The sequence below is a fragment of the Halichoerus grypus genome, chromosome 5 (genome assembly GCF_964656455.1).
Source record: "Halichoerus grypus chromosome 5, mHalGry1.hap1.1, whole genome shotgun sequence".
Lineage (NCBI taxonomy): Eukaryota > Metazoa > Chordata > Mammalia > Carnivora > Phocidae > Halichoerus > Halichoerus grypus.
This window is the reverse complement of record NC_135716.1, coordinates 119,015,760-119,031,015: the sequence shown is the minus strand read 5'-3', so window position 1 is coordinate 119,031,015 and position 15,256 is coordinate 119,015,760. Positions and strand designations below refer to the sequence as shown.

Here is a 15,256-nt window from a genome sequence, read left to right as displayed (position 1 = left end):
ATCTATACATTCAATGCAATCCATATCAAAATACCATCAACATTTTTCACAGAGCTGAAACAAATAATCCTAAAATTTGTATGGAACCAGAAAAGACCCCAAATAGCCAAAGGAATGTTGAAAAAGAAAAACCAAAGCTGTGGCATCACAATCCTGGACTTCAAGCTCTATTATAAAGCTGTAATCATCAAGACAGTATCGTACTGGCACAAAAACAGACACATAGATCAGTGGAACAGAATAGAGAACACAGAAATGACCCTCTATGATCAACTAATCTTTGACAAAGCAGGAAAGAATATCCAATGGAAAAAAGACAGTCTCTTCAACATAGATCAATGGAACAGAATAGATAGCCCAGAAATGGACCCTCAACTCTATGGTCAACTAATCTTTGACAAAGCAGGAAAGAATGTCCAATGGAAAAAAGACAGTCTCTTCAACAAATGGTGTTGGGGAATTGGACAGCCACATGCAGAAGAATGAAACTAGACCATTCCCTTACACCACACACAAAAATAGACTCAAAATGGATGAAAGACCTAAATGTGAGACAGGAATCCATCAAAATCCTAGAGGAGAACACAGGCAGCAACCTCTCTGACCTCAGCTGCAGCAAATTCTTCCTAGAAACATCACCAAAGGCAAGGGAAGCAAGGGCAAAAATGAACTATTGGGACTTCATCAAGATAAAAAGCTTTTGCACAGCAAAGGAAACAGTCAACAAAACCAAAAGACAACCGACAGAATGGGAGAAGGTATTTGCAAATGACATATCAGATAAAGGGCTAGTATCCAAAATCTATAAGGAACTTATCAAACTCAACACCCAGAGAACAAAGAATCCAATCAAGAAATGGGCAGAAGACATGAACAGACATTTCTGCAAAGACATCCAATGGATGGAATATTACACAGCCATAAAAAATTTAAATTTTGCCATTTGCAATGACGTGGATGGAACTAGAGGGTATTATGCTAAGTGAAATAAGTCAGAGAAAGACAATTATCATATGATTTCACTCATATGTGGAATTTAAGAAACAAAACAGAGGATCATAGGGGAAGGGAGGGAAAAATAAAATAAGATGAAAGCAGAGAGGGAGACAAACCATAAGAGATTCTTAACTATAGGAAAGAAACTGAGGGTTGCTGGAGTGGAGAGGGGTCGGGGGGTAGGGTAACTGGGTGATGGGCATTAAGGAGGGTACTTGATGTAATGAGCACTGTGTTACATGAAAATGATGAATCACTGAACTCTACCTCTGAAACTAATAATACACTATATGTTAATTAATTGAATTTAAATAAAACAAAATTAAATTAAAAACTACCTTCTTTCCACTGAATTCAAATTAGTTAGGTGTTGTGTTCATATTCATTATCTCATCTAAATCAGCTTAACTGCTATAAATTATAGCCAAATACAAAAAAACTGTATACAGTAAAAAAAATAATCCATAATTTAACAGATCATATAGAAATTCAACCATTTTATTGGGCTTCCTATGTAACTAAATAGTAAAATGTTAAAAGTAACAATAATAAGAGGTAACTTAGAACTTACCCTGAATCACAGAAACAGTTCCACAGTCCTTGGCCATGACTCCAGAGTAGGCGATTAAAAACCCGGTTGAAAATCCGATATAAACTTACTTCCTCGACATCAGGTACCTTCCAGATACGTGGAAGAATTGTACGAATACTTGTTTTTACTATGTCCAAAACCTAGTGGAAAAACCAAAGTTATTTCAAAATCTAAGTGTATAAGTGTATGTCTAAAATTCAAAGATGAATATATATAATTCAAAGATAAATACATACACACACCTACACACACACATTCGCTCAATAACAGCACAGAGTAAAAATCCCAGAAATAGGTCCATGCATTTATGACACTCTAGTGTATGACACAGGGGGCAAGTCAGACCATTGGAGTAAGAAGAGATTAAGTTTAAAATTTAAATTTAAGTTAAATCTAAATTAAATCAATAAATGGGGACTGAAAAATAGTTAAGTTTTATTAAGAAAGTAAAGTTGAATCCTCACTCACTCAATTAACAAAAATCAACTCTAGAGGGATTGGGGCCTTAAGCTTAAAAAACAAACCATTAAATATCTTAGTGAAAAGTATTGGTGAATATCTTTTAGTCCTTAGGTTAGAAAAAGATTAAGTCATAAAAAAGTATGGACCATAAAATATTAATAGATTGATTATATTAAAATTAAGAACTTCTGGACATCAAAAGATACCTTAAGAAAAATAAAAGATCAAGTTACAAGCTGGGAAAATATATTTAAAACATATACCTCCAACAAAAGATTAGTATCAGAAATACATAATAAATGCCTAATAAATTGCTAACAAACACTAATGACTTAGGGGAAAAAAACAGACAAAAATACATGATCTAGAATTTCACAAAAGAGGAAATAAATTTGCCCAATATATATAAGACATAAATATTAAAACTATAATAAGATATCACTTCATGCTCACTTAACTGACAAAAATTAAAAGTCTGACAATACCAAATGCTGGAGAGCTAGGGTTATGCAGGGTCTCTTAGACATTATTGGTGGGAGTACCAATTGGTGCAGTCACTCAAAAATAGCTTGGCATTATCTCCTAAAGTTAAAAATTCATATACCCTATAACCCAGCAATTTTATTCCTAAGAGAAACTCAGGGGTTAAAAACAAGACCCATGTACAAGAATGTTCTAACAGCTGTTCACAATTGCAAACACCTGGGAAAGACCTAATTGTCCTTCAGTGGGAGAGTGAACAAATAAACTGGTACACTCATTCCCTTGAACTATTATATAGTAATCAAAATGAATGAAATACAACAATGCACAAAACACAGAGCATCCTAGTAATATAATAGTAATTTTTTTAAAAATGCAAACCTGAGATTATATATAGTATGAAACCTTTTTAATAGAAGTAAAAACAACTAAATTTAAAATACATATGGGGAAGAAGCATAGACATAATAAGAATTTATAAAGAACAAAAGGAACTAGTGAATCCTGAATTTAAGAAAATGGCTACCTGAGACATTGGGAGGAGGTCCAGGGAGATGGAGGAGAGTCATTTGGTTGGATAATAATAGGTCATTGCCAGGAACATAGCTTTTGTTTTGTATGTTGGGGTCACAAATGGTAAAATTAACTTTAAAAACACTAAATAAAAGCAGGCCAAAGACTTACCAATAATGAGAGATTATCATGAAATAAGGACTATGATTCATCTAATTCTGAACAACTGAAATCCTAGAGGTTCTAAAAAAAATGGTAAACACAAAAAGTGGCTTTGTCCAATTCACATGTATTTAATATTTATGCAATGCAGGTATTTCCAGTGAAAACTCTTTTTAAAAAAGTAAGCACCAACAAATACAGTTATTCAAATTTCAGTTCACCAAAGTAGATTTTTACTTTTTTTTTTTTAAGTAATCTCTACATCCAACATGGGGCTCGAACTCACAACCCTGACAGCTGTATGCTCTACCAAGGTTTTTGCTTTTTATTTTATGTACCTAATTGAAGGAACTGCCTATAAATATGTGAGTAAGTGGTGAGGAGAGAAAGAAGCTTGCAAATATAAAGGCTGAAGGAAGACAGATTTCTCTCAATTGGCACAAATGTATAGAGAATTGGAAGCAGATAAAAGAGGAATTTAATTTGTCTCTCTTTAACAGCCATATTTTAAAAAGTGATACTAGTTATTTCTGATAAGGCAAATGTAGAATAAACATCGGTTTAAAATCAATTCAGTAAATAATTTTCAAAATATCATTTTATTTAGAGAAGAATGTCAACTCCAGCTTCTCATGAGGAATGGTGTGAGCAGCCTCAGGCCTTCCCTTCCTGTTCCCGCTTCCTTCACCATGAAGTGGGAACAGTACTGCAACCCCCACAGCAGGTCAGGGGCATGTCAGATGAGGAGGCAGAGAATAAGGAGAGAGAATACAATCTGCAATAATGCTGCTTGGGAAAAAAATTGTCCTGGAAGAGCTTGTTACTACAGATAACAAATTCTTAAACAGTAAGAAGGATTTTTTTTTAACTTTAATATGAATTATTCACAATAATACTGATATGCCTACTGGGCATGAATGCATACCTTTTGTTTTTTACCATTTTCATTTAATCATTAGTTTAACTCTTATTAGTTTAATCTATTAGTTTCTTTTGAATACATTTTATGGTAAAATGTATATGATGCGTAAGAACCAAAGAGAAGGGCAACTAATGTGTTATCGCCTGCCTGCTCTATACTAAGCCCTATACCCGGTACTTCACTTAGTGGAGACTCTCTTGGCCACTACTCTGTACATGTTTTATTCTTAGTTTAGAGGGAATTTTAAAACCATGATGGTCTAATATTCTAGCCCACCCACACATGACAGAAGCAACTTCTGAAAGCGGCCAGGAGTTAGGGGTGGAGAATGCTTTTGCTCTACTCCTGATGTTTCCTCCAACATGGAGAGATAATAAAATATTCTAGGACTCTTGCAACACAAGCATCTCTGCCTGGGTGATCTCCCAGAATCGTGAGACTAGCATGGTCTAGGCAACCCAGGAACTTGCCCCTTCTCTTCCTGAGCAGCTCATGGGGAACATATATTCTCCTTTGCTTCTCTTTGCCTTCAATTTTAAAGGAGGCAAGCTCCTTGGTCCTAGGGAAAGGAATGGGTTAGAGAGACCTATAATTTGGAGGGCATGAGGGCATGCAAACCAAGGGTACAAGAACCTGACTCCCTCATTTCCCCTCTGAGCATTCACATACACTCCTTCCTCTGCTTGGGACAGTCTCCCTTATCTATTCACCCAGTGAACCTATACAGGGAGACCTTTACCTGCCACTGACCGATGATCCCTTCAGCCCCCGTTCTTCCCTATTAATAATTAGCTTGCTTTATTTTAATTTCCTATATAATATTAGACTGTTATCCACATAAAGAGAGGTATTATGCCCATCTTGGTAAAAAACTTATGTCCCCAAGGCTCAGCAGGTGTTTATTTTAGTGAAACTGTTCCTTGCAGTAAAGTGAAAACTATGCATCCAAGGTAAAAATCAGAGCTAACATTTATTGAGGGCTTACTATGGACCTCACTACGGACCAGGGACTGTTCTAAACACTTTTACATATAGCAATTCATTTAATCCTCAGAACAAAAACATAAGGTAGATACAAATTGGTCCACAGTTCCCTTTCAAAAGATCTTGAGGCTAGATTCCATAATCATACACATTACTATTTCTGCGGGAAAATATGTGAATATGAAAACCAAGACGCAAGACAAAAATAACACATAACTTCCTGTCAGGTCATTGTCACCAAATGAATTCAGGTAAGTTAAGTTGTGCTGCCTAGTGGTTATGAAAATTCTTTGGTTTTGAGGACATTTTTGGATCTCATTTTATGGATGAGAAAGCTCAGGCACGGAGCAGATAAGTAACTTCGCCAAGATTACACAGCTGGTAAATGGACAGCTGTGTAGACAGATCTCTGCTCCTAAGCACTACCCAACACTGCCTCACAATTAATTTGATCTATCCAGGTGTCAACAGCAAACCCTAGAAAAGAATCAAACTGTCACTTCTTAGATTCAGATTCGCCTCTAGTCAAGTAATACTTGGGAAAATGGGTGGGGTCCCTGTGTACAGACAAGACTGCCCAGGCGCCCCCTCCATCAGGGCCAGGCAAAGGGTCTAATCTGCTTAAAAGGCTATGCAGATGGGGGGCACTGACTGCACCTCTAGCAAAACAGCCACTGAATAATTCTAGTAAGGCAGAGAGCAGACAGGCAAGGAATCAGACTGGGAAGAGGTAAATTAATGCTCGTTCATTTGTAATGCTATTTTGGATATCTGGGTGCTTTGGGTTAGAACAAAATGGATGGAAGATGACTAATTTGTGAAACACAAAACAAATGGTCAGCAAGGTGCCGTTTGTGTTTATCTGTGGACTCAAGTGAGGCTAAGTTATAGAACACAGGTATCCATTTCCTGACATTGCCACTTTTAAAAGCATCCTGATCCAACATTAAGCTCTCCAAGGGAAAAAAATAAATGGGAGATTCAGTCAATGAAAACATTAATAAAAATGAAAAGATCTGTCTTTTCCATATGAAATAGAGCACATTTGAAGGCATAAAGTACACAAATTCATATTTTGCAAGAACATACAGATGTTGAATGACAAACTGCTCCATATGGCTGAACAGTTGGTTCTAAATTAAAATAATGGCATGAGGTGAGGGAGGTTTAGAAAGAACACTAAAATCCCTGCACGCTGTACTAATGATGCATGCAGCAGCCATGGCTATAAGGCACAGGCATTTTTGCTGATGCAAAAGGAACAGCTCTGTACAGCATCTATGTCAGCCCAAATGAAAAAGAGATGGAAAATAATAACATCAAAATGCATGCAGAAGCAACTACAGTAGGTATTAAAAAGAAATTGCTATTTAGAGAAGAAACACTTGATCAACAAAGATCTCTTAGAACCCCCAAATAAATGCAAATATAGTAGAAGCTTAATATCACTATGTATTTCTCTTCATCCTCCAATCTTAGTTTATGCCTAGATATCATATCAGAGAATAAGCTTCTCAGCAAATTCGGCATTCTTCACAGTCCACCAACACTGCAATATTTTCATACTTCACATCTATTCCTTATAAATTATATAAAGCAGCTGCATTCTTGGCAGAAAGCTAAGTTATGCAAGTGTGGAGTTACCACAACATGATATTAAGTAAGATTAGCTGTTTCCATTTTCACCTGGTGAGGATTCTTTTCAGTATTTAATTCCCTCATCCTTGACCTTTAAAGTTTACATCCATTAAGGAAAATTTGAAATAGGGCATGTGAAAGAGTTTGTGTGTGTGGGTTCTAATCTTAGAGTTTTATAACATTTTAATGAGCAACCAGGAAATGCTTTGATCCTGTAACAGAAAAAGGGAGATACATATTTCAACAATGGTCTATAAATGGAATTAAGAGATTTCAATGAGAGTTTTAGGCATTCCGCACCTAGAATAGTGCTTGGGACATGGTAGTCCTCCAATTAATATTGCTGAATGCATGTTAGAATGAGCAAATAACTAAATGAATGAATGAACAACTCCCAAAATCTCCAATGTGCTTAGCATAGTTCTTGTACAAAATGGCAACCAATAAATATTTCTCAAGTTAAATTGTATCACATACAGCCTTTGTGGCATGCCGTTTGACTCACCCTGCTTTCAAGAGTGCTGTTAACTAATTGACAGCCTCCTCATTCAGGATCCACTGCAACATTCAAGCTTACACTCTCCTCTGCTCCCAACCAAAGGATTGAGCAGGGATGGGAGACCAGAGAAGGGTTCTTTCCACCTAGCATGATCCCTCTAACAGGCAACCTTTGATCTGGCACCCCATCAGCCCTACGAGGAGGCTCTCTCAGAACTTCACTAGTCTGACGTTCTTCCTCCCCAACCTTCCTGCCCTCCCTTCACCACTGTCAGACTCAAATTGCAGTCTGAAGGCTCTTCCTATCCACTTGAACTCTCCCTCTCTCTTTTATCTTTCTTGAGTGTTTTCTTTTATAAATCTCTTCACTTCTAATTCTATCTTATGTCTGCTCACCAGGAGACTGAACTGACACAGCCTTCCAATGATTACTATCATCCCAGCCAAAAGAAGGATAGATCTGACTAATCCACATCTAGATTAGACTAACTAATTAGTAAATTAGTTAGGTCTTTGGCCTTCTAAATAGGTAACTTTTTATAATATCTAATTATACATTCCACAGCTGACCCACATTCTAGGTTTCTTTCTGTTTTCTTGGATGCTGTTTTGGCTTTATAATAAGCAATAGCACAGAGATAGTCAAATAAATGGTTAATATATTACAACCCAACAATTTTTTTATACCTCATTTCTACATATTCTACATAAAATAATTCTACATATGAAGAATTCTTAGTACAGTATCCTCCCCTTCTCTGCGGATTCACTTTCTACGGTTTCAGTTACCCGAGGTCAGCCACTGTCCAGAAGTAAATGATCCTCCTTCTGACCTATTGTCAGAAGATCAATAGTCACCTCCTAATGCTGCATCCTTCACTTCACTTCATCTCATCATGTGGGCATTTAATCATCTCACATCATCACAAGAAGAAGGGTGAGTACAGTACAAGATGATATTTTGAGAGAGACCCATATTTTCATAACTTTTATTACCATATATTGTTATACTTGTTCTATTTCATTATTAGTTATTGTTGTTAATCTCTTACTGTGCCTAATTTATAAATTCAGCTTTACCTAGCCTTAGTAGGAAGGAAATCAGCCTGCATTTCGTACCTTCCAGGGCAAGAGTACCCTCCCATATGATGTGTCACTTCTTCACAAGAACACTCCAATACTTAATGGTACAAATCTCAAAGAAGTAAAGGGCAGAGGCAGTAGTGAACTCAAATCCATGTGACTACAAGTCTAGTACCTCTTTGCATTATTTAATATTAACATATAAACATATACAGCTTTTAAAAAGTTTTTTCAATGCACTTTTCAACTCATTATTATATTGGCTCTCATGTTGCAAGAAAAAATATTTCAGTCAGTCATTCTCTGATCCCACTTTACCTCTGATTTCATCTGAAATAAACAAGATTGGGAAGAGGTAGAGAAAAAAAAATATTTATATATAACATAATATATATATACCTATATAGAAATCAGACAAACATATTTAACTTTGTCTCAATGATTATTTTCACAATATATCTCTATACTTATCCTATCTGGGCTAAATTTTAAGTTTCACTTAATTCATTCTACTGCTACTGATTAAATGAACAAAATGTAAAAAAAGAAAACAAAAAACTCCCAATTAAAAACTCTTTGTTTATGTCAGAGCTCCAGACCTCTATTAGTGGCTGGCCTGATGATTTGCATTCATGATGTGTGTATTTGTTATGCTTCTTTTTGTGAGCATGCGTGAAAGAACCTATAAACTTGGCAGTGTTAATTTTACAAAACGGGAAAGTTTTCCAGAAATTCATTTCCTTATTATTCAAATAATTACTCATGGGTGAGAGCTCTTCACTGACCCTTGCTTAAGTAAGGGGAGGAATGCCATCACACAATGAATGCTGCTGAAAGCTGCCTTCTGTTCCTTTTCCTAGGAGCGTCCCACCTTCTACCATGTATCTGAGAAATTAGAGTCTGTTTTGGAAGACGGTCTTAAAGAACAAAATGGTTGAGGGAAGAAAAGGAAATGCAGTGATCATAACCACAGCAAGAAAATCGCCACAAGTAAGTTGCAAGTGTGTAAATTCTGGGCTTTCCCTTTCTCATCATAGCCCAGCCTACCATCCCTGAGCCATCTTTCAGGGCCTCGGTGAAAGTGCGCAACTTGGCGGGATAAACTTGCTCTAGTTAAGATCAGCCCTTACTGCTTAGAGAGTCAAAATTCAAGCTACAAATTCTTCTGCCAAAAATAGAACTATTAAATTACCTATGTAGAAGTTTTACTGTAATTGCTTGGGTAGTCTAAACTATGGGAACGTAACAAGCTTTGTATTGAAGATGGGATGTCTTACTACTAATTTTTACAAGGACAGAGGATATATAGTACTTTTGGTTTATGCCAAAATGGAAGAAGCAACAAAAGGGCTAAAAGAAAAGGTAACTAGGTATATAAGTTGTACTAAACACCATGCCCCCTCACACTGGTGCTTCTATTCCTATAACATAACAGTGTAGGATAAACGTGGAGATATGGAGGAAAGGATTACACAAACATAACTCACTCCAAATATTCTTAGAGTAAATCAGCAGAGGAGAAATAGATACTGGCAAAAGTACTTGCAAGTAAATTTATAAGCAATTGTTTAATTTTACTCAAAATTTATAAACCAAATTGAAGCATAACAAGCCTAAAACATGAAACAGTTTCTTCCAATTCACAAATATAACTATGCACACACATCATCTGATCATCCCATACAATGTTTATCAGACCTTCTCAAACCGCATGTAAAAAAACAGAATGACAGTGTCTTAATTTGTTGTTGCTGTTCAAATAAACACACATCACTAGTTAAGAAAAACAGAAGCAGAAAGAAGCTGGCCTGCCATTGACAGAGTTCATAAAAGAGTCTAGAATTGAATCAACTTCATAAATGTTTATAGGAATCCTCTTACAGGTGACTACAAAGTAAGACAAGCCCCTGGCTTTTAGAGAAGTGGAAAAAAATTAGTACAAAAACCTCTCAAGGCAGATCATAAGTACAAATGAGTACAAAATACCATGAGGATTTAGAATAAGGAAAGTTAACATCTGATTGGAGGGGTGGGGAGTCCAGACAGGCTTCACAGGAATGCCTATGTCTCCCTGTCATTCTGCCATTTTTAAAAAGATTATTTTAACTTGAAAAAAATATAGAGAAATATACAAAAACAAAAAGAAAAATGAGGGCGCCTGGGTGGCTCAGTTGTTTAAGCGACTGCCTTCAGCTCAGGTCATGATCCTGGAGTCCCTGGATCGAGTCCCGCATCGGGCTCCCTGCTCGGCAGGGAGTCTGCTTCGCCCTCTGACCCTCCCCCCTCTCATGTGTTCTTTCTCTCTCATTCTCTCTCTCTCAAATAAATAAATAAAATCTTTAAAAAAAAAAAAAAGAAAAAAAGAAAAATGACACCAAATGTCACCACTTTCATTCCCCTGGCTCAGTAAGTCTACCTACCCTATAGAAAAACATCATCTTAACAACTTGGTACCTAATTTGCAAAAACTAAAAAAAAAAAATTTTTAAATAGTACATACACATAAGTCATTTTAAATTTTTAAATAATAGTATTTTAATAAGTAGTATTTAATAAAATAGTATTTTAATAAAATAGTATATACACATAAGTCATTTAAAATGGGACAATACATATTATTGTGCAACATGACATGTTTGTTTAATTTACTATCTTGATATCCTTTTTGGCTGGCATATAGAAGGGATAAAGTTGACAGAGGCATCGCTTCTTCGATGCCTTCGATGCCCATGGCAATGATGACCTTACTGGACATTCTTGCAAACCCTCTAATGAAGTTTTCCAGCAAGGAGATAAATGAGAAAGTTCTTACCTAAGAACATATTTAGAAGGCCACCCGGGCCTGCCTAGCTCCACACTGTCAACTACAGTAGCCACTAGACATATATGGCTTTTTAAATTTAAATTAATGAAAATTAAAAGTTTAGTTCCTCAGTCACAATAGCCACATTTCAAATGCTCACTCAATGGCCACATGTGTCTAGTGACCACTGTATTGGACATCACAAATAAAGAACATGGCCATCTTTGTAGAGAGTTCTATCAGACAACATTCATAGTCAATCAATCTTTTTATTTCAGCTGGCTAGAGAATGGAAGTTAGTGACAAAGACTGCATGGGTGACTAATGGAGAAGGAAAATGAAGGCCACCCAAATCTGGAAGGCTCCTGCTATACTAAGGTGATCCACACATAGTTGGCACTTATCACTCTGAACCCAGAATGCCTCTGGACATTTGAAAAGGGACACCTGAAAGCTGACGTGCTCATGGCCTCCTGGTGATGGCTTACTGATTGTATCCTTCACTCATGATTAGTGAAGTTTGGCTAATTTTACTAATGTATGCGTGTTTCATATGTTACAAGTCATAATCCTGTGCTATCTCTCAGGTTAAGATCTATGATTCCAGCATAGTATTCAATGTAATGCAACTGAATAGTGTGGATGCACTATAATTTATTTAACCATAAATCTATTGATAAGGCATTTAGGCTGCTTCAGATGTTTTGCTTTCACAAATACCACTGCAGTGAATGCTCATGTATGTCAATCTATCATATACTCAGACAATTATTCTGTAGGATAGAATGCTGAAAGTAATTTTGCTGAGTCATAAGGTTATGAACATTTGTAATCTTAATAGATACTGCAAATCACTGTTCTGAAGAGTTGTACCAATGTATTCTCCCTCTAACAGTATAGCAAAGGCTCTTTTATCCATACTATTTCCATCACTGATATTATCTGTCTTAATTTTTTTATTTTTTATTTTTTATTGTTATCTTAATCACCTACATTACATCATTAGTTTTTGATGTAGTGTTCCATGATTCATTGTGCATAACACCCAGTGCTCCATGCAGAACGTGCCCTCTTTAATACCCGTCACCAGGCTAACCCATCCTCCCACCCTCCTCCCCTCTAGAACTCTCAGTTTGTTTTTCAGAGTCCATCATCTCTCATGGTTCGTCTCCCCCTCCGATTTCCCCCCCTTCATTCTTCCCCTCCTGCTATCTTCTTTTTTTTTTCTTAACATATATTGCATTATTTGTTTCAGAGGTACAGGTCTGTGATTCAACAGTCTTGCACAATTCACAGCACTCACAGTAGCACATACCCTCCCCAATGTCTATCACCCAGCCACCCCATCCCTCCCCACCCCCACTCCAGCAACCCTCAGTTTGTTTCCTGAGATTAAGAATTCCTCATATCAGTGAGGTCATATGATACATGTCTTTCTCTGATTGACTTATTTCGTTCAGCATAACGCCGTACAGTTCCATCCACGTCGTTACAAATGGCATTCCTTTTGATGGCTGCATAATATTCCACTGTATATATATACACCACATCTTCTTTATCCATTCATCTGTCGATGGACATCTTGGCTCTTTCCACAGTTTGGCTATTGTGGACATTGCTGCTATAAACATCGGGGTGCACATACCCCTTCGAATCCCTACATTTGTATATTTGGGGTAAATACCCAGTAGTGCAATTGCTGGATCGTATGGTAGCCCTATTTTCAACTTTTTGAGGAACCTCCATACTGTTTTCCAGAGTGGTTGCAGCAGCTTGCATTCCCACCAACAGTGTAGGAGGGTTCCCCTTCATCCGCATCCTCACCAACATCTGTCGTTTCCTGACTTAATTTTAGCCATTCTGACTGGTGTGAGGTGGTATCTCATTGAGGTTTTGATTTAGATTTCCCTGATGCTGAGCGATATTGAGCACTTTTTCATGTGTCTGTTGGCCATTTGGATGTCTTCTTTGGAAAAATGTCTGTTCATGTCTTCTGCCCATTTCTTGATTGGATTCTTTGTTCTCTGGGTGTTGAGTTTGGTAAGTTCTTTATAGATTTTGGATACTAGCCCTTTATCTGATATGTCATTTGCAAATATCTTCTCCCATTCTGTCGGTTGTCTTTTGGTTTTGTTGACTGTTTCCTTTGCTGTGCAAAAGCTCTTGATCTTGATGAAGTCCCAACAGTTCATTTTTGCCCTTGCTTCCCTTGCCTTTGGCGATGTTTCCAGGAAGAAGTTGCTGCGGCTGAGGTCGAAGAGGTTGCTGCCTGTGTTCTCGACTAGGATTTTGATGGATTCCTGTCTCACATTTAGGTCTTTCATCCATTTTGAGTCTATTTTTGTGTGTGGTGTAAGGAAATGGTCCAGTTTCATTCTTCTGCATGTGGCTGTCCAATTTTCCCAACACCATTTGTTGAAAAGACTGTCTTTTTTCCATTGGACATTCTTTCCTGCTTTGTCAAAGATTAGTTGGCCATAGAGTTGAGGGTCCATTTCTGGGCTCTCTATTCTGTTCCACTGATCTATGTGTCTGTTTTTGTGCCAGTACCATACTGTCTTGATGATGACAGCTTTGTAATAGAGCTGGAAGTCCGGAACTGTGATGCCACCGAGCTTTGCTTTGCTTTTTCAACATTCCTCTGGCTATTCGGGGTCTTTTCTGGTTCCATACAAATTTTAGGATTATTTGTTCCATTTCCTTGAAAAAAGGGGATGGTATTTTGATGGGGATTGCATTGAATGTGTAGATTGCTCTAGGTAGCATAAACATTTTCACAATATTTGTTCTTCCAATCCGTGAGCATGGAACATTTTTCCATTTCTTTGTGTCTTCCTCAATTTCTTTCATGAGTATTTTATAGTTTTCTGAGTACAGATTCTTTGCCCCTTTGGTTAGATTTATTCCTAGGTATCTTATGGTTTTGGGTGCAATTGTAAATGGGATCGACTCCTTAATTTCTCTTTCTTCTGTCTTGCTGTTGGTGTATAGGAATGCCACTGATTTCTGTGCATTGATTTTATATCCTGCCACTTTACTGAATTCCTGTATGAGTTCTAGCAGTTTTGAGGTGGAGTCTTTTGGGTTTTCCACATAAAGTATCATATCATCTGCAAAGAGTGAGAGTTTGACTTCTTCTTTGCCGATTTGGATGCCTTTTATTTCTTTTTGTTGTCTGATTGCTGTGGCTAGGACTTTCAATACTATGTTGAATAGCAGTGGTGATAGTGGACATCCCTGCCGCGTTCCTGACCTTAGGGGGAAAGCTCTCAGTTTTTCCCCATTGAGAATGATATTCGCTGTAGGTTTTTCATAGATGGCTTTTATGATATTAAGGTATGTACCCTCTATCCCTATACTCTGAAGAGTTTTGATCAAGAAAGGATGCTGTACTTTGTCAAATGCTTTTTCTGCATCTATTGAGAGGATCATATGATTCTTGTTCTTTCTTTTGTTAATGTATTGTATCACGTTGATTGATTTGCGGATGTTGAACCAACCTTGCAGCCCAGGGATAAATCCCACTTGGTCGTGGTGAATAATCCTTTTAATGTACTGTTGGATCCTATTGGCTAGTATTTTGGTGAGAATTTTTGCATCCATGTTCATCAGGGATATTGGTCTGTAATTCTCCTTTTTGATGGGGTCTTTGTCTGGTTTTGGGATCAAGGTAATGCTGGCCTCATAAAATGAGTTTGGAAGTTTTCCTTCCATTTCTATTTTTTGGAACAGTTTCAGAAGAATAGGTATTAATTCTTCTTGAAATGTTTGGTAGAATTCCCCTGGGAAGCCATCTGGCCCTGGGCTTTCGTTTGTTGGGAGATTTCTGATGACTGCTTCAATTTCCTTAGCGGTTATAGGTCTGTTCAGGTTTTCTATTTCTTCCAGGTTCAGTTTTGGTAGTTGATACATCTTTAGGAATGCATCCATTTCTTCCAGGTTATCTAATTTGCTGGCACAGAGTTGCTCATAATATATTCTTATAATTGTTTGTATTTCTTTGGTGTTGGTTGTGATCTCTCCTCTTTCATTCATGATTTTGTTGATTTGGGTCATTTCTCTTTTCTTTTTGGTAAGTCTGGCCAGGGGTTTATCAATCTTGTTAATTCTTTCAAAGAAT

At 37.1% G+C, this 15,256-nt stretch overlaps 1 protein-coding gene across 6 annotated transcripts in view; it reads right to left on the bottom strand.

The window, feature by feature from the left end:
• Window positions 1-15,256, bottom strand: part of TTLL7 (tubulin tyrosine ligase like 7) — a 150,541-nt gene that overhangs the window by 27,281 nt on the left and 108,004 nt on the right. For all 6 annotated transcript variants that reach the window (XM_036089899.2, XM_036089900.2, XM_078072835.1 and 3 more), the window contains one exon: window positions 1,568-1,728. In XM_036089899.2, the coding sequence (XP_035945792.1) occupies window positions 1,568-1,728 (161 nt within the window). The remainder of the gene's footprint in view (window positions 1-1,567; window positions 1,729-15,256) is intronic.